Source organism: Alligator sinensis, unplaced genomic scaffold, assembly GCF_000455745.1.
Source record: "Alligator sinensis unplaced genomic scaffold, ASM45574v1 scaffold974_2, whole genome shotgun sequence".
NCBI lineage: Eukaryota > Metazoa > Chordata > Crocodylia > Alligatoridae > Alligator > Alligator sinensis.
In genome coordinates, this window is record NW_005842369.1 from 1354127 (window position 1) to 1378671 (window position 24545).

A 24545-nucleotide genomic window follows, 5' to 3' on the forward strand; every position below is an offset into this window, starting at 1 on the left:
GTGCTCGGCAGCAAACCCGGAAGTGGTCCCTGCTTCTGGCCCATTTCCCTGTGCTCCTCTGGGACACTTCATCTGCCCCGGCAGTGCAGCACTGATGAGCCGCCTGGTACCTTGAGGTATGTAGAAAAAACATTTCAAGCTATGTCCATGTCCGAATTGCCAAATCTTTCTGAATCTCTCCAAATTGATTTGGAGTATTCAGATTCGATTTGGAGAGATTAAGGGGTCTCCTGATTCAGTTCGGAAGTGGAGATACGGCCCTTAATTGGGCAGAATCTTCGCCAAATGGAATTGGGGACTGAAGCTTCGTATAGCCCCACTACATGGTAAGCAGCAAGGAGAGACCCCCCCGCAATGGCAACCATTTTAAGGGGAAAGGTGTGTGGCAGAGCACCTTTAGGTGCCTGCCACTTTAAGCACAAGTTCAGACAGTAAGGCAACTGGCAGGTGTGAGCTAGCCTTGATGAGCAAGTCACATGGCCACAGGCCGGGCCATGTGATTGGAGGAGAGGGCTGAGCAACCTCCATGTTAGCTCAGGCCTCAGGCCTGAGCCAGCAACAGTAGTAGTTGTAAGGCCCCAGAGAAAGGGCTGTGAGAGGCAGGCCCTAGGGTGAGGGCATGAGTGTAAACCCCAGACGGGGGCAGCGAGACCAAGGTTGATCTTTGGATGCCTGAGGCTGTAGTTGGGCCTGAGGCTGAGTGATTCAGCTCAGTGTGAGTTGTGGATGGAAGGGGTGAGTAGTTGCCCTAATGAGGGGGTGAGAACAACGAGTTATCTGGAGAGGGGCTTGGGTCAGAGCTCTGCCCAGGGTAAGGCAAATTGGCTGGTCACCGTTCAAGTGAAGTTTGGGAGCGGGCCCAAGAGGCTGCATGCCGGCAAGCCAAGGAGTGCGAGTAGGCAAGCCTGATGGCCTACGCAGTCGCTTAAGGGAGCAGGGCAGGTTGGGTGTGGCTCAGTGAGGGGCAGCAAGTAAGAGGCCTGGTGAGAGAAGGGAGAGTGGAAGAGGCCCCAGTGAGATGGGGTGGTATGAATGAGGCCCAGTGGGGCAGAGTGAAAGGACGAATGCATGAGACCTAGCAAGGGGCTGAGTTTGATCCAGCTACAAGCTGGAGTAAAGAACAACTCAAGGATGCCATCTGTGAGGCATGGGACATGATAAGGGAAGGTCAGAATAGTGTGCATCCCCCTAGGCATTGGGGTCTTAAATGGGCAGCCACCCACGTTGTTACAAACAGTATTTTAACAACAAGGCGTGGCAGGAGAGACTGGGCAGACTTCCCTAGACAGGTGGGTGGGCCGGTACTATGACTGGGCCCTGGAAGCATTGTCCCCTGTTACACATGGCAAAATATGATTTGTCAAAAGCAGAAAAAAGGATGTTGTCAAATGGAAATGGAAGATGATGAGAGCCTGAGCCAGTATTAGCAGTGTGAATGAGTAGGAGAGGTCAGATCTTAGAGATGTTATGCAGAAAGATTTGGCAAGCTGAAGATACAACTAGCATATGAAGACCTAGAGAAGTCAAAGATGTAACTCAGGGTAGTGAAAAGCAAGGAGGACAGTGGTTTTAAGACAGTGGAAAAGAAAAAGAGCTATGGGAAAGTTTAGTTCTGGTTTGTCTGTCAAACTTAAATTGATAGCTGAACACTTATGAGATGTCAGACAGGCCAAAATTGAATTTGGACAGAAATAGTTGCATCTGGAATGAAGATGCAGTTCTGTGAGTTTTCAAAATTGAGATGGTAGTTGAATGCAATAACAAAATTTTTATAACTATATCTTTCTTTTTCTCTGTTTTTAATGAAGATAGCTCTCGCTTTAAATTTTGCCACACATTATCATACAGTCTCAGAAGTCTCCAGTGAAGAATAATCACTTGTACAGCCTTTTAAAGGTAATCTCTGATCTCTGTCTCTCTGCTTCAGATTTTCATCACAGTGAATTGCCTGAGCACAGATTTTTCTTCACAAAAAGGTGTAAAGGGGCTTCCTTTGATGATTCAAATTGACACTTATAGCTACAATAATCGCAGCAATAAACCCATCCACCGAGCCTACTGCCAGATCAAGGTCTTTTGTGACAAGGTGAGTGAAGATAAGGTTGTGGAAAGTGGGGAGGATATCTCATTGGACAATTTGTGTTGCTATTGCTGTATATTAGTGCTAGGTAGAAAAAGACTTTTTATTCCAAGAAAAATGGCATTGATGGAGAAGTTTTGACAAGCCCTACTGTACATCTCATGAATCAGCTGCAGAGGATTTTAGTTCCTATGCAGCATCTTTGCACGTGATTCTTCCACTCATTAGTGTTTTTGAAATTTCTATCCAGCATTTATTTTTCCCATTTTGCAGATTAGGACAGATGGGTTAAAAGACATGCTCTAGGTCATGGAGAGACTTTGCTTTTAAAGTGAGGGTAAGATCTCAGTGAGTCCTGCCTTCCAGGTGTGTCTTCAGATCCCTGTCCAATTCCCTCTCTCATATTTCCCCCATCTTTCTAATTCCCTCATGGCAATAACATTTTCGAAGGTTAATCAGGTGGGTTTTAAAAATAGAGAAAAATGTTGCAAATAATGAATGTAAATGTATGCTCTGAAGTCGTCTTACAGCCTTAGTTCTATATTTTTTTAATTGTAACTTTGAATGTCAAATATTTACACGGATTTGAACATACAGCTGGCTGTTAATAGCTCAGTAAATATCAAAGGAACAAGTCTTTCATTTACCTGTTTTAGAAAAGTAATTAGAAAATCAGAATTATTAAAAAAAGTCTAGAGCATAGCCTCTTCAACAGTGACCTGTAGAAACTGTGGGGTTGAGATTTTGAATGATCAATGTGAATTGCTTTGTCTGTCCGCATAATTGATACTTCATGTTTCCAGGCTAGGAAACAGGAAATGAATGTTGATGCGTTTAATCATGACCATTTTCTAGTAGGAGAAGAGATCACAAGAGTAGTTAGTGTTACACAGATCAAAACTATGTTAAAGGTGGGGGCTGGAGGGCTCCAGGGGATTGGTAATGGACTAGTGGGCCTTTTAGCTTTAGGTTGGCCTGGGGCTGGCAGACTGAGAATCATACCTCTCTGAAACATGTTTAGCGGATTATGTGAAACGTTGTGGTGGGATCAGAGTCATTTTTTAACATATGAGGGCCCATCTCATAGACACTGGACCCTGATTTTCTTCTCACTTACACTGATGTCAATCAGGAGCATCTCCACTGAAATCAGTTGGTGCTATCATGGTGTAAAATATGAGCCAGGCAGGAGTAAATCAGGCCTGAAATTTAGGTCAGGTCTGGAGACTGAGCTACCCTTTGTACTCGCTCTTGTATGCATATGGTGTGGTTGTTCTAGGCTTCTTACAACTGGACAGCAAGACCTTCTCATTGACTTTAATCTGTGGCTTCAGTGAGACTGCAGAGTGAAAAGCACACAGTAGGGATTTCAGCACAAGTTGCAAGTGTTCTGTTGTGCCCTGCTGAAGCAATAAGAGAAATTCAGTTGACACAATGGAGGAGCATAAACTGAACATGAGCAAAACAGGATAGGGTCTGCCTGTCTAAGGTAGTGGAATGAAGAGAGGCACTGTTTTGTTTTGCTTTAAAAATACAAGAACTAGTATAGGTAGAATGTCAGGGGACTGCTTGCTCTTGCAGTTCTATTATATACCACCTAGTAACACAGAAAAAAAATTGTTCTGTTTATTAAACTAAAGAAAAAAGGAAGAAAATGTGGTATTGCTGCTCCTCCTCTTGATTTAATAAAATATCTTATGAAAACTGTTTCATAAAAGGAAAACATAACATCCTTTGCTATGTTTGCCAAAAACAGATTGTAATATTGTGTGAAAATCTGATGGCTAGAAAGTAGCTGGTTTATTATCATTGAGACAATTAAAGGAGTTGCAAAGTGACTCTCTCCAACATCAATAAATAGTGACATGAAGATAAATCTGAATAGGTTTTTTTTTTCATTTTTATTTTGGTTTTTAATTATGTAAGGAGTTCTCTTTAATATGGAAAAGAAAACAAAATATTTTTATCCTGACAGTATTGTTAACATACGAGAAGCAAGGGGGTTTGCAGTATCTCTTACTGGACCAACTGTAGAGTTGGGAGAGATATTAGATAAGCTTTCAGAAAAGGGGCATTGTGCTTGAAAGATTGACCAGCATTTCTCCCACCTATGTGGCTGCTCCAGTAAAAGATGCAGGCAGTCCTCAAACTTATGACGCAATTGGTTCCTGAAAACCATGTTTTAAGTCGAAACATTGTAACTCGGAACCAACTTTCCCATAGGAACAATGTTATAAATGGGGAATTGGTTCCTTTACCATGCTCCACACAGCTGTCTCTAGCTGGTAAGTCTGTTGGGGAATGGGGGAGCAGATCAATGCCCCCGCAGTGAGGGAGGGGATTTGGGCTGGGGCTAGGATGGGCTGGGACAATGGTGGCCCAGCCAGGGTAGGGGGATGTGGGGACAGGGTGGGTGGCTCCCGCTGCTGCGGGCTACCAGTCCAGCAGCTGCTTGCCTGGTAGCTTGTCCGGTGGCTCTTGTATTAGCTCCCACCACTGGTCCAGGAGGGGATGGGTGGGGGCCATGTGCCTCTGAATCTGCAGGACCGGGGCTACACTAGGCTGTGCTTCAGGTGGGTGGCAGAAGGCACTGGGAGTGGGGGTTATACCCTCTTGCCACTTGCCCAGCTGGAGCAGGGCAGAGCCATTGTGTTGCCTACGGACAAGCAGCACGCAGCAGCTGGAGGTTCCCCGGCCTCCCTGCACATCCTGGACAAGCCGCAGCTTTGCCCCACCCCACCCCAGCTAGGTGAATGGCAGTGGCAACAGTTGTAGGGCATGGGGGGTGGGGAGTGTGCCTCTGGATCGGAGTGGGGTGGGCAGCAGAGCGGAGGCTATGGTGGGGGGGAGGGCTGCAGCCACCCTAAGATTTGCTGTAGCCTATGCTGCCTGACCAGAGTGCAGCCTGCAGATCTGGGAGCACACTTCCCCTCCATGCCCTGCTACCGCTTGCCCAGCCGGGGTGGGGCAAGGCTGGGAGGCCAGGGCGGCTCTGGCCACTGCATGCTGCTTGTCCAGAGGCAATGCAGCAGCTTCGCCCCACCCCGCCCCAGCTGGGCAAGCAGCAGAAGGGCATAGTCTCCACTCTCAGCATCTTCTGCTGCCAGCCCAGAGTACAGCCTGTCACAGCCCCGGCCCTGCCTGCCCCATGTAGACCCGGGGGGCACGTGCCCTGCCATGCCCTCTCAGACCAGCAGTGTGCAGCAGCGGGAGCTGCCCCACGTGCCCCCACCTGCTGGGCAGCTCCTGTCCCAGCTCCAATCCCTCCCTCACTGCAGGGGCATTGATCTGCACCCCCAACCCCCCACCCTACGCCTCACCACAACAGACTTACCAGCTAGAGGCAGCTGTGTCCAGCGTCATAAAGTTGAAACCCTATCAGAACCTCGACACTGTTGTAATTTACAGAGGTTGTAAGTGCCATTTGTCGTAAATTGAACAGTTGTAAGTGGAGGACTGCCTGTACCATGAAAAGCCCCTCCCCTCTTGGGGATTTCCTGGACCATCACAGCTACAACTACACTCCATCCCTACTATGCTAGTGTTGTAAATAGTCATTTTGCAATCATCATGCCTTTTAAAGCAGTGATTCTCAACCAGGGTGCTGCAGCACCATGGGGTTCAGTGGGATCCTTTTAAGGGTGATACAGGGTGCCATGCAATATTAGCACTGTTAGGTGTACAAACACTACACATAATTCACATGATGATAAACCAGAGTTTTCAAATTGGAATCCATACTGTCAAAACCATTCTGACCTGCTGTGGTCTTTCTGGCTAGGGACAAAAGTTACACAGACCAGTTTAAGTGATCAGAAACTGGTTTAAACCTGTATCAGAACAGAAATTTAGTGCATACAAACCAGTTTCAAAATGGGCAAAACTGGTTTAAGATAAACCTGGTTGAATGTAGTATCAGACTTAACTGATTAGTGTCAAATCAGTTTATGGAACTTCTGTCCCAGACCCCTTCCTGGCTCAAGTTAAATCGAAGCCTCCCAGCATCCCAGTATGCTTTTCACCCCTGGGCTGGGCTGTCTTGTCTGCTTCAGAGAGAAGGGCTGGTCCCTCTCCTCTGCTCTCTAGCCGGAGCAAGGGCAGGGATGTGGTCAGACCCTGGCTGGCATGGCCTCCTACAGCAAAGGGGCAGGGCAGGGGTTTATTTCCTCTCCCTCCCCTCTCTCCCCAGGGGACTGCAGCAGAGATCTCCCTGGCTAGGGTGGAGCAGCCCCTGTCAGGTTCCCCCATCCCCTCGCTGCTCCAGTGGCAGGGGTGTGGACATGGCCAGATGCTGCCTGGCATGTGCCCACCATCCATCCACCTCATCCGGTGCTGTGGTGCTGAGTTGGGCCACAGGGGCAGGGCCCTTCCCAGCTGGCTGCAGCTTGGACTGGGGCCACGGGAGCTGTGTACCTGGACTGCTCCCAGTTCCCTTTGCCCAGGCTGGGCTGGGCTGTAATGGAACTATGGCCTACTGGGAAGGGCCCTGCCCCCACAACCTGGCCGAGCCTGGCCCAGACCCTCCGTGCCTACCTTCAGTAGTGCCTGCAACTGGTCCTGCTCAACCCTGGGTGAGGCAGGAGGATAGTGGGGCCAAGCCACGGGGGCATGGCCCTTCCCAACCTGCTGTGGCTCCACGACAGCCAGTCTGGCGTGCACGGGCAGCAGCTGGCTGGGCAGCAGTGCAGACGTGATGCCACTACAGTTGCAGCCGGGCACCTTCAGAGCTGGACTGGCCATGCAGGATAAGTACTTCATGCCTGTGGCTGCCCAGGCCAGCTTGGAGGCACTGGTGGGTCCAGAGCCTGGCAGCCGCCCACCACAAGGGCTTGTGTGCTTGCAGTTGCTGCCACATCCCCTGTATAGTGCCTGCTCATCTCTGTCTCGTGGCAGCTGCAGCTGGATGAGCAAGCACTGTGCAGGGGGCACAGCAGCTGTTTCAGGCACAGGAGATCCCACAACAGGCAGCTGCTGGGCTCTGGGCCCGCTGGCACCTCTGAGCTGGCCTGGGCATGTATGCACAAAGGACTCATCCCACATGAGCAGCCAGTGGGGTGGAAATCCAGGCAAACCCCAGCTGGGGTCCCCATGCCCATGGGAAAGAGGGGAGATGGGAGTTTAATCCCCGTCCCTGCCCCCCTTTGCCTGAGGTGCTGCCCTGGCCGGTGTCTGGCCACATCCCCCCACTCGGGGGAAAAAACCTGACTGGGGTACCTGTAGGCCAGGGTGGGAGTTTAAACCCATTTCCAATCCTACTCAATGGCTTGCTAGGGCCTGACCATGAACCCACCCACACTTCCCTCTCCACTCCCCCTCCCTTCCTCCTCCCCCCCCCTTCCCTTCAACCTTGCGACTACTGCTGAAAGGAAAGGAGGGCTCACTTTAGCGCCCCGCAGCTTCTAGCTTGAGCCACTGCAGACATGTGGCTGCATTTTCAGAATCAAAAGTGAATATTCACTTGCACATTGGTTCAACCTACACAGGTTAGACTAACCTGAGAAGTTGAATCAATTCAGGCTTGGGCTTTTTGACTATCTGTACCTAGCCTCTGAGTTCTTTGCAGTAGAAGAATTACTGTGTTATTTTTCAGTTGTCAAAAAACGAGTAAAAGCTGGCATTTTCTGAGCAGGTGCCTTGAGTCCTAAAAGTCTGAGACTGACTGACTGCTCTACAAAAGTAATATATGTGATATATTAACTTGGGCAATTCCGAGGCAAATGTGCCTAGTTTTTAAGAAAAATGTCTCATTGTATGAATACATTTTAGCTGAAACTCAGCATGCTAGCTTTAATCCCTCCACCTGCTCCCTACGCATTCCCTCAGGCTTTATTAATTTGGTTTCCAGCAAGCAACCTTAAGGGTCTCCTCATTTTCCTGCATATTAATACTTTTTCCCTGGCTTATGCGTTGATGTCTTACCAGAAGATGATATAATTTTTACACCTTAAATGAAATTAAGTAGGTTGTCAGGGAAACACCAAGTCTAATTATATTCATAGACTCAAATGTGCTTTTACCTCATACTGTGATAGAACAGGAGCTCTAAAGAGGGTCTGATATTTTGTGTAGTTATGGTTGGTTTAAAAAATGCTGAAGAAGCATTTGACTTGGGGAATTTTACTAACATTACCATACATTCTTCTAAAATTAAGGGAACTAATCCTATATTCTTTACTCAGGCTCAGCTGCCTCACATTTCACTTAGGCTAGGTATAGACATTTGGGATGATTAGGGGAAGATTAGAATGCATTACAAATAGCCAACCAGTCTAGCTTAGTTCTCCCAGGTGTGGACCTTACACTTGGATCCCTAGTTAGGTTGATCTAAGTGTGAACAGTACAGAAGTTCAGGGAAGTCAGATCGGTCTAAAAATACCTGACCTGATATAAGTTAACTGTACTTTGGAGATGGTCTAACTTAGACCAGGTCTGGTAAGACTGATCTAACTCAAATTCTGTACAGTTCCCAGTGTAGCCCCAGGGCTGGGAAAGTCCAGCTACTGACCTCAGCCCCAAGCCTGTGCTTTTTCCATCCCTCCCACCCCCCATGGCATCACACTATTGTTAGACCCCTGTCCCACCCCTCCCTACCCCCCCACATGGACCAACCAGTCCTTCTGTAAAGGGGCATTGGTCTACCAGGGAGGGGTTGTTTATGTGAGGTTGGGGGGAGGTCAGGGGTTTAAAAAAAAAATTAGTCCTGGGGGGGTGGGGGGTAGAGAGCCTTCCCCCTCAAAGAGTTGCCAGCCCTCTTAATTGTGCCACCCTCCCGATTTGCCTACCCCTCCCTTCATCCCGACTTACTTCAATCAGGCTCCCAGGGCTGGTGAAAGCTGGCAAAAAAACAGCCCTGTGAGCAGGACCAGTTTGCAGGATCAGGAGCAGCTTGATGGTATTGGGAGGGTTGGGTAGGGGGGAAGGGAGGAATCCAGGCAGGTTTGGCAAGATCAGAGAGCCTCTCTGATCCCTCCAACCCCCGCCCCCCATGGACCCTGCTAGTTCCCCCGATCTCATCAAGTTCTCCCAGTGGCTCCCCCATCCTGACTTATCTTAGATTGGAGGGTGATTTTTAACTTGATCTAAACTCCTCCTAACCTCCCCAAATATCTTTGCATACTCTTTCTTGGTGTTTTTGTTCCTCTTCCTCATACCTTGATATAATTGCTATGGGTGGGGCAGGATTTCATTTTGTGCATGGTTATAGTATGCAGGTCATCCCCAAATATCTAAATATGTCAATGGAGATTGGCTTTCAGTTTTAGCAGCTTGTTTGAAAATTTGGTTTCAATGGGCATTGTCCTGAAGGGTGCTAAACCCTCTGCTACAAAGTCAGTAAAATGCATAAGCACATGCTTAACTTGGAGCCTGGGAACATTGAGTTCCTATACAAGTGCTCTGGGGTGGGGATATTTTAATTAGAGCAGGTTCTTGGGAGCTGCTGTAATTTAAAGCGCTGCAGCATCTCATGTATTCAATGCCCTGTGCTTCAAAATGGCTCCGGGGGTGTTTTAACTAAAGCTCATTTGTTAATTAGAATGCTCCAGCAGAGCGGATTCAGCTCTGGCACAGTCTAATCAGAACGTGTTGGAGCATGCGTATAGGCACCCCTAGTGCAGTAGGTTCCTGGATCTCCTGTGTAAGTACTTTTCTAGATCAGAGGCAGAGTGCTCGGCACCTTGCAGGATAGAACTGTATATGAATTGTCCCCTACTTGGAGGAAAAAAACACATTTCACAGAAGCTGAAATTCGTACAGTGAGGTTTTATTGTTTTGTTATTAAATAATAACAGAAGAAGTTTTAAGGAGGTTATTTCATATGAAACCCAAGTGTCAACTTCTGGTACTGAAAGAGCAAGCCTGGAGTAGGAGGCACATCCAACTGGTGATTCATTTGGATGTAGCCTGGTTTAGGAGCCCAGCATTCCCACACTAGGACTGTCTCTAACACACAAATTATTCAGACTGTTAAAACCTCAATTTTTAATTATGAAAGTTCTAAAAGGTTTAGTCACTGAAAGGTACCAACAGAAGCTCTCTGCCATGTTGAAGCTCCAGCATGGCCCATTGTCTTAGCATCTAAATAGACTTGAGTTTTGATTGTGTTGTACTTAGGGTCATCAGTATACAGTGCTACCAACCTGAGATGTTTTTCAACCATTTATTTATTTATTTATTTATTTATTTATTTATTTTCAACTTTTTTCTTTCTAACTGTGGAAATAACAATGTAATATGGAAAGTGGAAAACTAGCCCAAATATTAATCTGTTAAATACCATGTTTTCTCACATATGACAAATACATTTCCTCCCCAGAATCGGCTCCCCAAAATCAGTTTGCGTTTTAAGCAGGGAAGCTGTTGTCTCCATTGGAAAAGCGGCATGCCTGTAGAAACTGTGCATGCTGTGCAGCTGCCAAGATGACTGCTGCAATAAGTTGAAGGGAAGGAGTCCTGTGTTAACCCTCTCACATCATAGATATTGGCTGAGCACTATAACTTTTGCCTAAAGCAAGAAGTGAGCTCCCGGTATCCCCCAAGATGAGGGAAATCTTGATGATACTTGTGTGGAAACAACACTTTATAGGAACTTGTATAAACAACTACTTGCTATAAAGACCTAAGTCTCACTATTGCAATAGTTCGGGATCTAACTTTGTGTGACACGGAGCCAGAGCTGTCCTGGGGTGGGGAGAGTGAATTGGGGCAACTGCTCTGGGCCCCGTGCTTGGAGGGGCCCTGCAGAACCAGGTGGAGCAGCCGTGGCCCCTCCTGCAGGGCCTGCCTAGCGCTGGTGACTCCATGCTGTCGCCGCCGCCTTCGCATCTGCCTACTTGCCACACCTCCCCACCCCCCCTCAGCTTCTTCATGTCTGATCTCTGCACAGGCCAATTTCCCTGTCCCGCACCCTGCTAGGGTTGTGTCTGCATGGAGTTAGTCCTCGTGGAGATGTAGTGTGTCCAGGAAATGGGGCATCACAGGAGATCTGCCATACCCAGAAGTTCCTGCTGGCCTCACTCAGACTGGCTCCTAGGATGCCACATTTCCTGGACACTGTGTTCCCAGGAGGTCTTATTTTATGTCACGCAGTGGGCCACGATTCTAGAAAAAATTTTGTTTCAACATTCTGGCTTCTAAAAACAAGGTGCATATTTTACTTTGGGGCATATTGAATGCTTGAAAATACAGTATATTGTTCCTTTCAGTGCTGATAAAAGTGAAACTTTTGGGCCCAATCCTGCAAAATGCTGAGCATCTTGGGTCTTATCTGTACCCACTGATGTTGACGGGACCATTTTCAGTCTTGTTTCTACAGGCTTTGGCTTAAACCTCTATTGCACAATGCTGAGTGCCTTCAATTCCTCTGCTAAAGTCAGTGTTGTCAAGTTTCTAAGGAAATTTTGGCACCATCTAGATAAGGGGTGGGCAAAGTCCAGCTGCTAGTGGACTCCATTTCCCAGCAGCTCCTGCCCCTGTGGCTGGGGCCAGTTTCCATGGAGACTCCAGCAGCAGTTGTGCTATGATAGCATGTGGCCAGCGTTTCTGTAGAGACCAGTCCCAGCCACCTTGGCAGGGTGCACAGCAGGGTGGGGAGCTGCCTCGGGGCCAGGTTGGGATCTTGCAGCAGCGACAGAGTGGTGCAGAGCTGTGATATGCAGCCTGCATGCTCCAGGCAGAGGAGTGCAGGCAGCAGATCGCAGCTCTGCCCCAGCTGTTGTCACTGCTACAAGGAGCCAGGGTAGAGCTGCAGTCCTCTGCCTGCACACCCCTGCCTGGAGTGTAGAGGCTACAAATTGTGGCTCTGCCCTGGCTCTGGACCATGTTGTGACCGCTGCAAGATCCCAGCCAGCCTTAGGGCAGCCATCTACACTGCCGTGCACCCTGCCAGTGCTGCTGGGGCTGGCCTCCACAGAAACCCTGGATCTGCACTGTCACAGCAGGGCAGTTACTGGGGTCTCCATGGAAACCGGCCCCAGCTACGTGGGCAGGGGTTGCTAGGAAATGGAGTCTGGCTCCTGGCTAGATCCTCCATTTTGCCTACCCCTGATTTAGATAAATGGCAACAAGTAAATGCAAGATATGAGGAATGGAGTCTCTGTCTGAGATTTGTTTCTGTCCTTTTGGGTTTTGGCTGTCTTACCTTGGGTTGAAATCAATAACATTTGGCTTTAGTGAAGGAAGATAAAACAGAAGACTAGGATCAGTTTCTCCCCCACAGAAAATACTGAAAGAAAGCAATAAAATGCATGTACATCGTAATATGAGAAATATTCAGCAGGGTAATGAGGGAAAACTCTCTCTCTCTCAAACAGAATTAACACCAATTGCAATGTTCTCTGGTGAAAATGCATGCACCTGAATTAAAATGACTTGGCCTGTACTTAAGCCAGCTGATATGAAGGCAGTACAGACTTTTTAATATGCGTGGAGAGATTCCATTGAAATCAATGGAATTACTCTGGATTTACACCTGTTTCAACTGAAGTCAGAATTTTTCCTTGATGCTGCAGCAGAACTTAGAAAGCAGAAGTCACTGAATGCTAACGAGTATTGCATTTACAATGAGCACAAAGTGAAGATCTATTTTAAATCCTAGCTAACTGAAAAGCCTGGGAGGACATTTTGACTCTGTATGAGGAAGTTACACTCTCCTACTATTCCTTTCAATATGTTTACAGATTGTGCAACTAATTTTAAAGGAGAGAGTACTGTATAATACTATCAGCAAGATTTTTCTCTGCTCTTAATTGCATCTGTGTAAACCTAGAGTAACTCTTACTGGTTCCATTGAAATTACTTTGAATTTACATTATGTAAGTACTAACAGTGCAAGTTCCAGAGGAAAGGGTGTATAGAATTGACTTGATAACAGTAACACTGTTTTCACAGGATGACACTCTTGACAGAAAAATGTCCTTTTCTGTTTTAACAAGACTGCAGGGATGAAAAAAGTAAACAGCCTGTTTTGTTAGAGAGTCATCTTAATCTAATATAATTTATATGCATAATTATAAAGAGGGTGGGACAGTCCTACTGTGGTTGAGGTCAGTGGGGATAGGATTAGAACCTAGCTCAGGGTCAGATTTTACTGTTCTAAGTGTTGATTTTTCAAGGATAAATAAGTTCATCCCTCCAAGTGGATATTACTCCCATTGCACTTAGGAGCATCATCATTTATGTGTTGGGTTGTTAGTCTAAAAATTGTTTTCAGCCTCCTTTTCATTCTTTTCTCTCGATTCCTTTCATTTTGGATAAGCACGTGTGAATTTTATTGGCTTCAAGCGAATATTTTTGGCTTTAGAAAAATAAAAGAAACTTATTTTTAGGTTGAAAAACTTGGGGCATTTAATACTGAACACTGACTGCCTTGGGGTAATACGCTCAATAGAATGCCTATATTATTTGTACAATATATTAGAACAGCTTCAAAGGAGGTTTTGCTACTTAGCATCAAATTACACGTTTTATTTTATAAACTCCTTGGAGCGTATTTGTACAGCAGAGCCCAGTGACTGCTAAGGAGCACTTGGGGCCTCTTGGGTCAACATTAGCCATTTAAAAAGTCTCTTAAGTACTTCCCTGTATTTTAAATGTCTATAACTTTGTTTATATGCTTGAAAGCTATGACTTTGTACACTCCTAGGAGGGCTGGGCTATGTTAGCGCTCTCACCATTTCTAGTAGTTAATTCTCCCAAAGTCCTTGTCTCCAGTCAATCTCAGAATGTTTTTCCGAGCTATCGGAAACAGAGCTTACCTTGGCTAGCAAAGGTATAGGAGATGTTAAAAAGAAATTCAGTGAAAGAAAGGTTTAATAGACTATCGGGTCTTTCAGACTTCTCAGTATAACAGTGGAGTTTCTACAAACAAGAAAATGATACAGTTGACTCTGGTAGTGAGGTTGATTTGCAGAAAACTCTCTCTCCCTCTGCATGCATTTCTAATGCACCCATTGCTCTGGTGTGTAGACACCATATACTGTACAGGAATGCAACAGTTCAGTTAGTTGCAACTCAGGATAATTTTGGATTTTCTGTTCGTTTTTTTTTTTTTTTTTTTCTTTTGTATCAGGGAGCAGAGAGGAAAATTCGTGATGAAGAGAGGAAGCAAAACCGGAAGAAAGGGAAAGGCCAAACAGCACAAGGCCCATGCAATAACTGTGAGTATGACAAGGTCCTTCCAGATTAGACCACCTTGTGTTTATTAAGCTACCCATCATAACACCATTGCCTTGTGATCCCATTAGCAGCTGAAGGGAAATTGACTGCTATCCCTCTGCAAAAAAAGAGTGACATCACCTACTTCAAAACAATGACTGACCTGGATTCCCAGCCAGTTCTTTTCATACCAGATGTTCACTTTGGAAACCTACAAAGGACTGGACAGGTAGGTGTCAACAATGAAAGTACAGGTGTCTGACAGCAATCCAGCTGCATAGGCTGTATGGAATCAAAGCAGAATTTCTGATGGCTGTTTTTTAAATTTTTTTAACCATCTTGTTTTGTTTTTTTTAACTCTAAACATTGCTCTTAGCTAGCCCAGTAGGAAGGTGAACAAGTTGGACTTCAGAAGAGAAGCTTTCCTAGTTCTGCATGGGAGGAAAGTAGTTAATTCAGTAAATATGAGGGGATTAAATAATTAGGACCTTGAAAGTAGGAGTTGATCTGTGACTAAGAGAAACAATCCTTTTCTTGTCTGTGTTCATTAGGTTTCTGGGATAAAGTGCCACCTTGTGGTAGAAGGAACAACCACCCATGTGATGATTTAAAACAAAGGACTCTAAGATAGTGGCAAATGTAATCAAGCTTTTAACTTTCTGAACTGTTTCCATGAGGAAAAAACTCCCCATTTTCTATTAGATGAGTGGGATGGTTTACTCAGGGATGATCCTGCCTTGAAAAGGGGGCTGGACTAGATGACCTTATAATGTCCCTTCCAGCCCTACTTTCCTATCGTCCTATGATTATATAGCTCAAGTGTCAGTCACCTAGGTATCTATATTTCCTTGAAGAAGTTTGCACTCTAAAATGCAGATAGTAATTCTGAAGATAAGTATCATTGCTTCTAATATTCATGATCATACTTCCTTATTTCTAAGATCTGTGAACGGAATATGGCAGAGTCTTTGCTGGCTTCATGACTTTGTAACTTCTCAGAAAAGCTGCAAATCTTGATTATAAACCCATCAGTAGCTTTTTCCTAAGCATGAATATGTTAACTGTGCACCCTTGTAGGGAATGGAGCAATTGCTTGGGTTTGTGTGTGTGCATCGAGACAAAGATGTGAAGTCACCAAATTTATCTGTAGAAACATGCTCTTTTCACTACAGGTGTAAAAGTAACAGATTAAACTGGCATTGAGGATGAGTTTATTGTTAAGTTTTAGAGCAGTTAGAAGAGCAAAAGCACATAGACCTTAGACATTGTAATCACAGTTGTCACTAAAATTGTCACTAAAATTAGTCTCCAGCACTGGAAAGTCTCCCAGTTACATATCGGCAGTAGGTGCCTTCTCTCAAGTGTAAATGTGTATTTACATTAAAGCAAAAGGTAGAATCATTCCATCGTACATGGAAATCTTGTCTAGTGTTCTCAGCTAAATAGAATATATCTTTGTTCTGTTTGCAAGCTCATAGGCAATATGTAAACCTATCTGCTGTACTATTGTATATGTTGGTATCTTGGTACCATGAGTAGCCTTCTTCTCCTGTTGTTTTGTATTGCTCAAAAGTAGGTATTGCTTACTTTCAAAACATGTTATGATGATATTTTGTAGTTGTGCAACACCTTCCATCTGAAGAGCTTGTACTGCTTTGCCACATTTAATTTAGTTCTTTGAGGCCCGATGAGTGATATTATTCTCTTTGAACAAGCACAGTCTTACAAGGTGCTCAGTGCCATTTGTATCCAGTGAAGCTCCTTGCTCTAGACCTTCAGAAACTTGTTCAGGAAGTCCATGAAATTAGAACATAGGGTTTTAGTTCTGGGCTGCAACTCCCAAGTGTTCTGCACCACTGGTTCTTGAACTTTTTTGTACAAGGACCCATTTCATAAATATCAATGGTCAGTCCTGTCCCAGTGCCCTTCACTCCTGAGCCACTGCACTTTGCCCCCAGACCTGAGCCCCCAAGTGTATGGGGCGGGGAGGGTGTGTGGGGTCTGAGGGGCCCCAAGCAGCCCCTTGTAGTCTGAAAAAAGAGAAAAGCTACAGTTTCTCTCATTTTTCTCCTTTTAAAGAAGAATCCATTTTTAAAATTTGTTCACAACCCTTTCATATATTCTTGCAACCCACTTTTGGGTCGGGACCCATGTGTTGAGATACGCTGTTCTACACGAATCCAGCAGCAGGGCATTCATACTGGTCAGTAAATAAGTCTATTTTTTCACAAGAGTGTTGGGAGGACTGTGACAGTCCAAGTAGTTTGTAAAGCATTTTGCAGGTGGGGGCATTATGTGAGTACTGAATATGACTCTATATATTTCTGTTGCAGAATGTGGGCTAGATCCTTTGCTAGTTGAAAAAAAAATTTGCTCCAGTGAATTCAAACTATGCAGATTTACATGTAATTGGGATCTGGCCTTGTGTCTGTTTCCAGTATACGCTATATACAAATGTATATCATGTATACTGATACCAACTACATTTCCAGTAGAACTTTAGTTGTGTATTAGTGTTTATATTATAATTAGATTGCTCAACTTTTAAATATACAAAAAAGCTTGCGACTCTTGTGGCTTAAATCCATATTAGGTTAATTGAAGCAAGCAGTAATCCAATTGACAGGGTTGTTACAGCTTTCTAATGATTGAAAGAGTGATATAAACCAGATTGGGTTATGAGTTTTGTCAAAGTGCTTTAATACACTTCTGTTAGGAAATATGCATCACTAGTTGTTCTAAGCTACATTTTGTTCAGATCACAATGAGGCCGCCTACATGTTTGTTTTCTAAAATGAAAAATATTTAACAGCTGCAAAATTGCAGATTGGGTGTTTGTCATTTCTTTCTGTTTGAACTCTACTACAGAGCAGCTATGTGCTGAACCAATACATTTGTTCTCTTTCCACCCCTACAGGTTTACTATAACGCAGATGATGAAAGAGAAGGGTAAGACATTTACTACTTCATGGTTTTTGCAATCTAGAAGTCCAGACCTTTAGAAATCAGGCACAGAAACAGAGTCAAATGAAACTGAACCTGTTTTCCCTTTGGTCTGTGTTTACAACTTTTGGAATTAGGAGAGGAAAGTTTCTTTTATACTGATAACTGTTCTCTTCCACATGGGTTGGCTTCCATTTATACGTTTGTTTTTACAGTCCATAATAAAAGAGTTCATTAAGCAGCTTGGGTCAACATTGGACCAATAACACATTTGATCATAAGATTAAATAGCATTTTTCCTTTTTTTTTTTTTAAAGTGCTTTTGATATCCAGAATCCCAAACTACTATAAAAATAATGGCCCAGATCCTGTTCCACCTGTTCCGAAAATACATTTAGCTTCAGGAGAGCAATCCTCTTCTGCCCTGCAGAGGTGCATAGCTCTGCCATTTAGGCAATGAACACATTTATTTGACTCAAGAGCATGTATGCACTGAACAACGGAGTCAACTACTGGGGGCCAGTAGAAAATGCCGGATAGGGGGAGAGTGTGATCATAATCTCAGGTTTCCTCTACGCTGGCAAGTTGAAAAATTAGTGCCTGCAGGTCCAGCCAGGACCAATAATCAGCTGATTATCAGCTCTGTCCTGAGACCACACCAAGGACTTGAATCAGCTCTGGTGCTATCTGGGCTGGTGCTGACAATCAGCTGATTGTCACGCAAATCCCCAGTGTAGTGAGCTAGCAATCAGTTGATTGTTGTCCCTGACTGGGGCTATCCAGTCCCAGCCAACAGTCAGCTGATTGTCAGAACGCTGCACCCAACAGCTCTGGCCAGGTTGCTCACTGTAGGGGTTCGGAGCCTCTGGATAGAAGTCTGCCAGGGGGAAGTCTGCTTCTGATCCCCCACTCCTGGCCAGAGCTTCTGGGCTTGGTGTTTACAGTCCCTTGTGGTAAAGCGTAGGAAAACTGTCTCAATGAACTTCTTAAAACTCTCTGGGAGCCAGAGCCAAGAGGCCTCTTCCCACTGGGTCCGAGCACCGTGGAAATTGTAAAAAAGCATGGCTGCAGCCAAGCTGCACAGGAAGATGGGGGTGCTGGAAGCTCCTGGTTCCCTAGCTGTCTGTGCCCCACACCATGGAGAGGTCTCTACATCTGTGGAGCAAAACTTCCAGCTCTCCAGCTGCTGCTTCCAGGAGCACCCCAGAAATTTAAAAGAGCAGGTCTGCAGCTGGAGCTTCAAGCTGCATACCCACATTTTAAAAGTCAGGAGCACAGTGGTCTTGAGACTGGGGAAGTGCTCCCTGATGTCAGGCTCATGGAGCTCCTCTTCACCCCTCATCTGCCTCCAGGGATCGGACAGGGATGCTGGGTCCAGGACCTGGTGCTGCCCCCAGCCCAGTCCTACTGATCAGATAGGGGATGGCTGTGCTTTCACCCATGGGTATGTCCCATGACAGACCTTTGCACTCAGCTGAGTGTTGGTATATGTCATGGGTGGGCCCTGACATGCTACATGTTTAGTTTAAGGCATGATCCAGGTGAACTACAAAGATGTTACATGTTATATATGCAGACAGAGTTCTTTGGGTAGGTGTGATATCTTTTTATTAGATCAACTTAATAGTTGGAAAAATTGTTCTGTGCAAGCTTTTGGTCACAAACATCCTTCTTGCAGCATAAGGAGAGTCTTTATGCCTGAAGAAGGGTGTTTGTGCCCAAAAGCTTGCCAAAAACAATTTTTTCAACTATTTAGTTGATCTAATAAAAATATATCACACCTACCCAAAGAACCCTGTCTGCCTATATCCTTAGACCAACACGGCTACAAGCAGCAACCCTAAAACATGTTATATATAGAATATCTTCATGGGTCTTTTGCAATATTATCGTGCCATTATTGGTTTTAATGTGTGACCAGGTAACTATTTATGGTGTGATTAACACCTTAATCAGGTTCTAAACGTGATGTATAATGAGGCCTTTAGTTTTGGAATTGGGATTGAGATCTGGTCCTGTTGTGTCCAGGAATTGCTTAACTCAACCCTGAAATGCAGGCAGCCTCTACATGGAATACAAAACCTGAGAAAGAGCCTGTAGTAGGTTCTGGAGATAGGAGGGGAAGAATAGGGGTATTGGGAAATCCTTGAAATTGGGATGAAGGAGAGGGTGGTGCCCTCCTACAGTGAGCTTAGGGTAGAGGTTCCCAACCACTGGGCCATGAAGAGTTGGCTGCACAAGCCTGTCTGTCCACCCGGGCAAGTGGCTTCTGCCATTGGCAGTCACATGCAGGGTTAAAGCTGGGCAGTGGGGCAGCCCCAGCAGGGAGGCAGCCAGCTCTGTGCACCCCATCCCACGCCCATGATGGTCTGCAGTATAAAAAAGGTTGGGAACCACTGGCTTAAGGGATGAATGGAAGAATGAGAGAGCTCCAGAAGAATGAGAGCGCTCCAGGTGATTGTAGTGTGCTTGGCCGATAAATAAAATATAAAATAAATTAAATATATGACACTTTAGTTTTCTGAGAAGCTTGAGCACAGAAGCCAGCATTGTCAAACCTGGAGAACCGAGGGCCTGGTGGGGATAGATCGTGGGTGGGTACAGTGGTGCAGTTGCATCCTCCTTTGATTCCTAAGCACTGCTACTCAACTCCAGGGATTACCATGGTGGGCAGGTGTAAAATGCATACATAGCTCTGTGGTCAATGTATCCCAGACAGTTCTAGCCATGCACCTTCCCTGGGCACAATAGCCCACCTGGCAGCACCAAGCACCAAACTCCTGTGGCCATATTTTCGACTTCATGGGCTTGGAGACCTGAGATTCACCCCAGGGAGCTGGGCCTGATCTGCTGTTGAATATCCCTTCCAAACCTGCACCTTAGTAATAGGTGAGCTTGCCAGCATTGCCTTGTGTTGTCTCTGACTCCATCTGAAGGAGTATCAGCAACTGGGGTGGTTTATCTCCTCACTTGGTGCTCTTTTTTTTTCTTCCTTTCCCATATGTTTAAACGGACAACGGTTTTAAGGCTTTACCAGTTGTGTTCATCATTGCAACCATATTTTCCTGTCACCTGCCATTCTAAGCTTGGGTCACTTAGATAAGCATCAAGAGTTAAATCTGCAGTTTTTGCTTTGGTGTTAGAAAGCTGGTAGGAATCTTGTCAGAGTACAGAGTTGTATCTCACTGTTGCGTTCTCTTTTACTGTGGGAATAACTAGTATAAAATGTCCGTATGGTTGTTTTCTAGAAGCAGCATCCTGGTTAAAAGGATGTTCCGGCCGGTGGAGGAGGAATTTGGCCCATCACCTTTGAAACAAATGAAAGAAGAAGGACTGAAAAGAGGTAACAATTAGTTCTCAAGAAAATAAATGCACTGGGTGCCATTCTCTAGGGTGAATTGGGACTTGCTTAGATTTGGGTGGGCAAAATGGTGACCGGATTCCATTTCCGAGCAATCCCTGCCCATGCCACTCCAGCTGGTTTTCATGGAGACCCCAGGAGCAGTGGGGCTGTGACAGCCCTGCACTCCAAAAGGTCTCAATGGAGTTCAGCCTAAGGAACCCTTGGAAGGATGCACAGCTGGACACGGAGCCACTCTGGGACTGGGATCTTGCAGCGGTGATAGCACAGGCTGGAGTCAGGACAGAGCTGTGATCTGCTGCCTGCATGCCCTTGCACTTGTCATGGGTGCATGCGGGCAGTGGATTGCAGCTCTGGCCCATGCTGTCACCACTGCAAGATCCCAGAGCAGCTCTCCACCCAGCCATGTACCCTGCCAGTGCCACTTGGGCTGGTCTCCATGGAGACCCTTTGGAGCAGGGGGCCCCCGCTGCTCCTGGAGTCTCCATGGAGACCAGCCGGAGCAGTGTTGCCAGGGGCTGCTGGGAAATAGAGTCCGCCACAGGCCAGACTTTGTCCACCCCTGGCTTAAATGAAGTCAGTGGAGTTAGTGATGTTAAAATAGAGTAATTCAGAAAAAGGCTCAGGTCTATTGTTGTTATGCCTACAGTTTACACATGGGTATCTATGTGAAAGCATGAATAGCAACCACTAAACATGCAGACAAAATGTGAGTTTTAGAGTATCTTGAGATAGGAAAGAAAAACGTATCTGTAAAAATCATAAACTGGCCAGAAAGTTTTCCTAAGCCTTAAACCACATATGGAGGTCCAGAACAGTGCTGGTGAGAACCCTTACCACATGGTCTTGATTTTCACTTATCTTGGAAATTATTATTTTGGCCAGGTCTAGAAGCAAAAACGAGAACATATATTGGGTCAAATGCAGAGGTCTTTTCTCAGGTGGATTCCTATTGATTTCAGCCTGAGTAAAAGCTTAGCATGGAATGCTGACCTGACAATTTAGCCCTATGACAGAATTAAACTTGGGAGACTTAACCTAATTATTCTTAGCTGGATTACATTTACATTTTTTGGACCTTCACAGAAATAACCTTTCATGTACTTACATTGGTGATCTGTCTTTACTGGCCACAGTGGTCATATGCAATGGACCCTGTGAAGCCTACAAGATGTTCAGGATGGAGGCTGGTGTTTGGTTAGGCTTAGTGAGAAATATTTTTAAAAAATCATCTACATGAAAATGTGATGTGAGCTCCTGTAAAATACCAGTGTCTGACCAGCCAGAAGCCTGTTCATATTTGCAGCATTTTCTCTATGTATTGTAAGCTGAAAGGCCATCTACAAAGACTAGTCCCTTTTTCCTATTTGCTATGTCTAGCATTGAGTACCCAGCTAGTATTATGGCAATCTGCCATGTGAGAAATGTTTGCTTTGATTCCTTCAGTAATTTGATTAATTTATAATGTGTTTCAAGAAAATCGCACGCAGACACACATGGAAGCCACTATTGGAAAGGTCAGAGATCTCCCTCCTTCAGCACTCTTGTGATTCGTTGTTTTAATTCTGCCTGGATTCACAAACTATTTCAGGGTGAAAAATTCAAAACAAAAGATGTTTCAAAGGTGACAAAAATAAGTGGAATAATTAAATCCAGCACAGGCAATGAACCATGGAAACTACAGGAAGCACTATTCACATCTTTTTCCTGGCAGCTCTGCTTGTAATTTGGACTTTTCTGGCTACAAGCCAGGCCTCTTCCTGCTTTGATGAACTTTCTTTCACTAATGACCTAGCATTTGGGGTTGTGCTTGTGGAAGTTGTCGTAGTCATTGTAGTTGAAGGTAATCTTGCCTAAGGGAAGATGGAGGGGTTCACCTCAGTAAGTTGTTCGATAACACAACATGCTGCCATATTTTAGGAAATATAGTTGTCTTGGAACTTTTTCCACCTATATTATTTGTTCTATGCACAGAACTGATCAAGTCCTGAACATAAGGGCAGATGGGGGTAGTTATAGTGTGTGTTCCAAATAGTATAATCCAAGATTTGGTCACTGGCAAGGCAAATATTATGTACTACTGTCTAAAATAAAACCAATGTGGAGTGCCATCATCATTAAAGCTCCTATTTAAAAGTCCCTACTCCTCAGAGTAATGTTTAATAGGACTTAAGCAGTGCCCAGAGTTTGTGATGCCTACTGCAATGGGATCCATTTTGCTGACTCTCCATTTAGGGTGCTATGTGAGATGATTTCCATTAGAGCTAATTCCAGGACTGTCTAGTGTGAGCAGAAATTCTAACAGGTACATTAAAAAATATCAAATGAAAAGGTATTCCCAAGGCAAGAATAAACAGATACTCATTTCATTCACAGTTAGCTGCATCTTTATGAATTTCCTAGTGTCATCCCATTGAGTTTTGAGGGAGCTGCAACTGCCCTATGCAGAAATGTAAAGTATGTTAATCTATAGCAGCTGCTGAGAGCAGTCTGTTTGGCCAGGCATGTGTGTCTTTCCTGTTTAGATTTCTCATTCACAATTGCCAAGTCATTTTCCCATTCAGTTTTAGATGGAAGTCTCCTATCTATTAGAGCTAGCTACTGTCTTACAGACCAGCCTTAGATTCTTCACCTTTGAGACTATTTTGTCTTTTGTCTCTTGGGGGGGGAAAATCACACCAAATGAGTATTAAATAATTTTGAATTTGTAAGTTACAGATGCATGTGACTTGTTCACATGGAAACCAAAATCCAACCTAAAGCTTTAACAGCAGTGAGATTTGCTACAGTCCTAGGCACTGTGGTACATATGCAGGTGTGACCCCCAAGTATGGAAAAGGAAGGTGGAGAAAGGCCCACAGCTTGTGTGTGTAACCTACCTGCATGGTGTGTCCTGTCTCCTACAATGCCTGATCTACAAGAAAGATAGTGATTGCTCTGTCAGCTCTAATGACTGACATCTGTGCTGAAGATCTAACTCCAGCCCAAACCCTGCTGACAACCCATGCAGGAGTTTGTATTATTGCATATTTGTTTTTTACTTCCCTTTTTATTGAAAAAAACAGTTAACCAGCTCAGTCAGAAATAGTCTTTAAATAGTCTTCATTTGGAAGACAATGCTAATCTGTTTATTAGGGCATAACCTGCAACACAGCCCAGGTTCAGTAGTTTGTCATAAATTGGTTGTTTGTATTGTATGCTGGCAAATTTGAAGGTTGAAAGGTATGAAGCTAAAACATTCAAAATGGATGCTTTAAGTTAAGCTCCTAAATCCATATTTAGACACCTAAATTAGTTTCCTGACTTTCAAAAGTGCCAAGCACCCAGGAGCCTCACTTGACTTCAGCTGAAGCTAGTGGAACATTGAACATTTAGCACAGAGGACATAATTCAGAGGTCAGAATTTCTTTGACTTGCCCTTACAACTTGCTTATTGTTTACCCCAGTATGTTTTCTTCCCCTAAAGCTGTGATTTTTTTGCTTTGGAAAGGAGGTAGGCTGGATGATTTGAAAGTGATGACAGGGTGATGGACACTTAATCAGATGAGAGGAGTTGGTTGAATCATATAACTCAGTGAATCCATTACAGAATTCCAGTCGCACACTAGGAAAACAACATACGTTTACAAAACCTTGGTCAGTGTGTGTGCATAGCATGATTCAGGTTCCCCATTATCTTCCTAATGGATATTTCATTCAGCATAATGTTACCTGGCATTCCGAGTACAACAAAGAGATTTAAACCTCAGCATTCAAATTGCGTAGTGGCTAGAGATAAAAGTTATACATAAACCGGTTTAAGTGATCAGAAACTGGTTTAAAACCTGTAACAGAACTTAAGTTCAGTGCACATAAACCAGTTTCAAAATGGCCGAAACTGGTTTAGGATAAAGCCAGTTGAATGTAGTATCAGACTTAACTGATTTGGGTCAAATCAGTTTATGGAACTTCTGTCTCAGACCCCTTCCTCAGACCAGAGTCCTCCAGCATCCCAGCATGCTCTGCAGC

General features: G+C 44.8%; 1 protein-coding gene across 6 annotated transcripts in view; it reads left to right on the forward strand.

The window, feature by feature from the left end:
* The window catches only part of GRHL2 (grainyhead like transcription factor 2), a 134346-nt gene that overhangs the window by 82894 nt on the left and 26907 nt on the right, over positions 1 to 24545 (forward strand). For 5 of the 6 annotated variants that reach the window (XR_003095394.1, XM_006029281.3, XM_025210732.1 and 2 more), the window contains 5 exons: positions 1928 to 2086; positions 14148 to 14235; positions 14323 to 14462; positions 17151 to 17182; positions 20425 to 20519. Coding sequence is in view for 5 of the 6 variants with exons in the window: in XM_006029281.3 (XP_006029343.1) it covers positions 1928 to 2086; positions 14148 to 14235; positions 14323 to 14462; positions 17151 to 17182; positions 20425 to 20519 (514 nt within the window). In the remaining variant the exon portion in view is untranslated. The remainder of the gene's footprint in view (positions 1 to 1927; positions 2087 to 14147; positions 14236 to 14322; positions 14463 to 17150; positions 17183 to 20424; positions 20520 to 24545) is intronic. The other variant, XM_025210731.1, reaches the window with a different exon arrangement.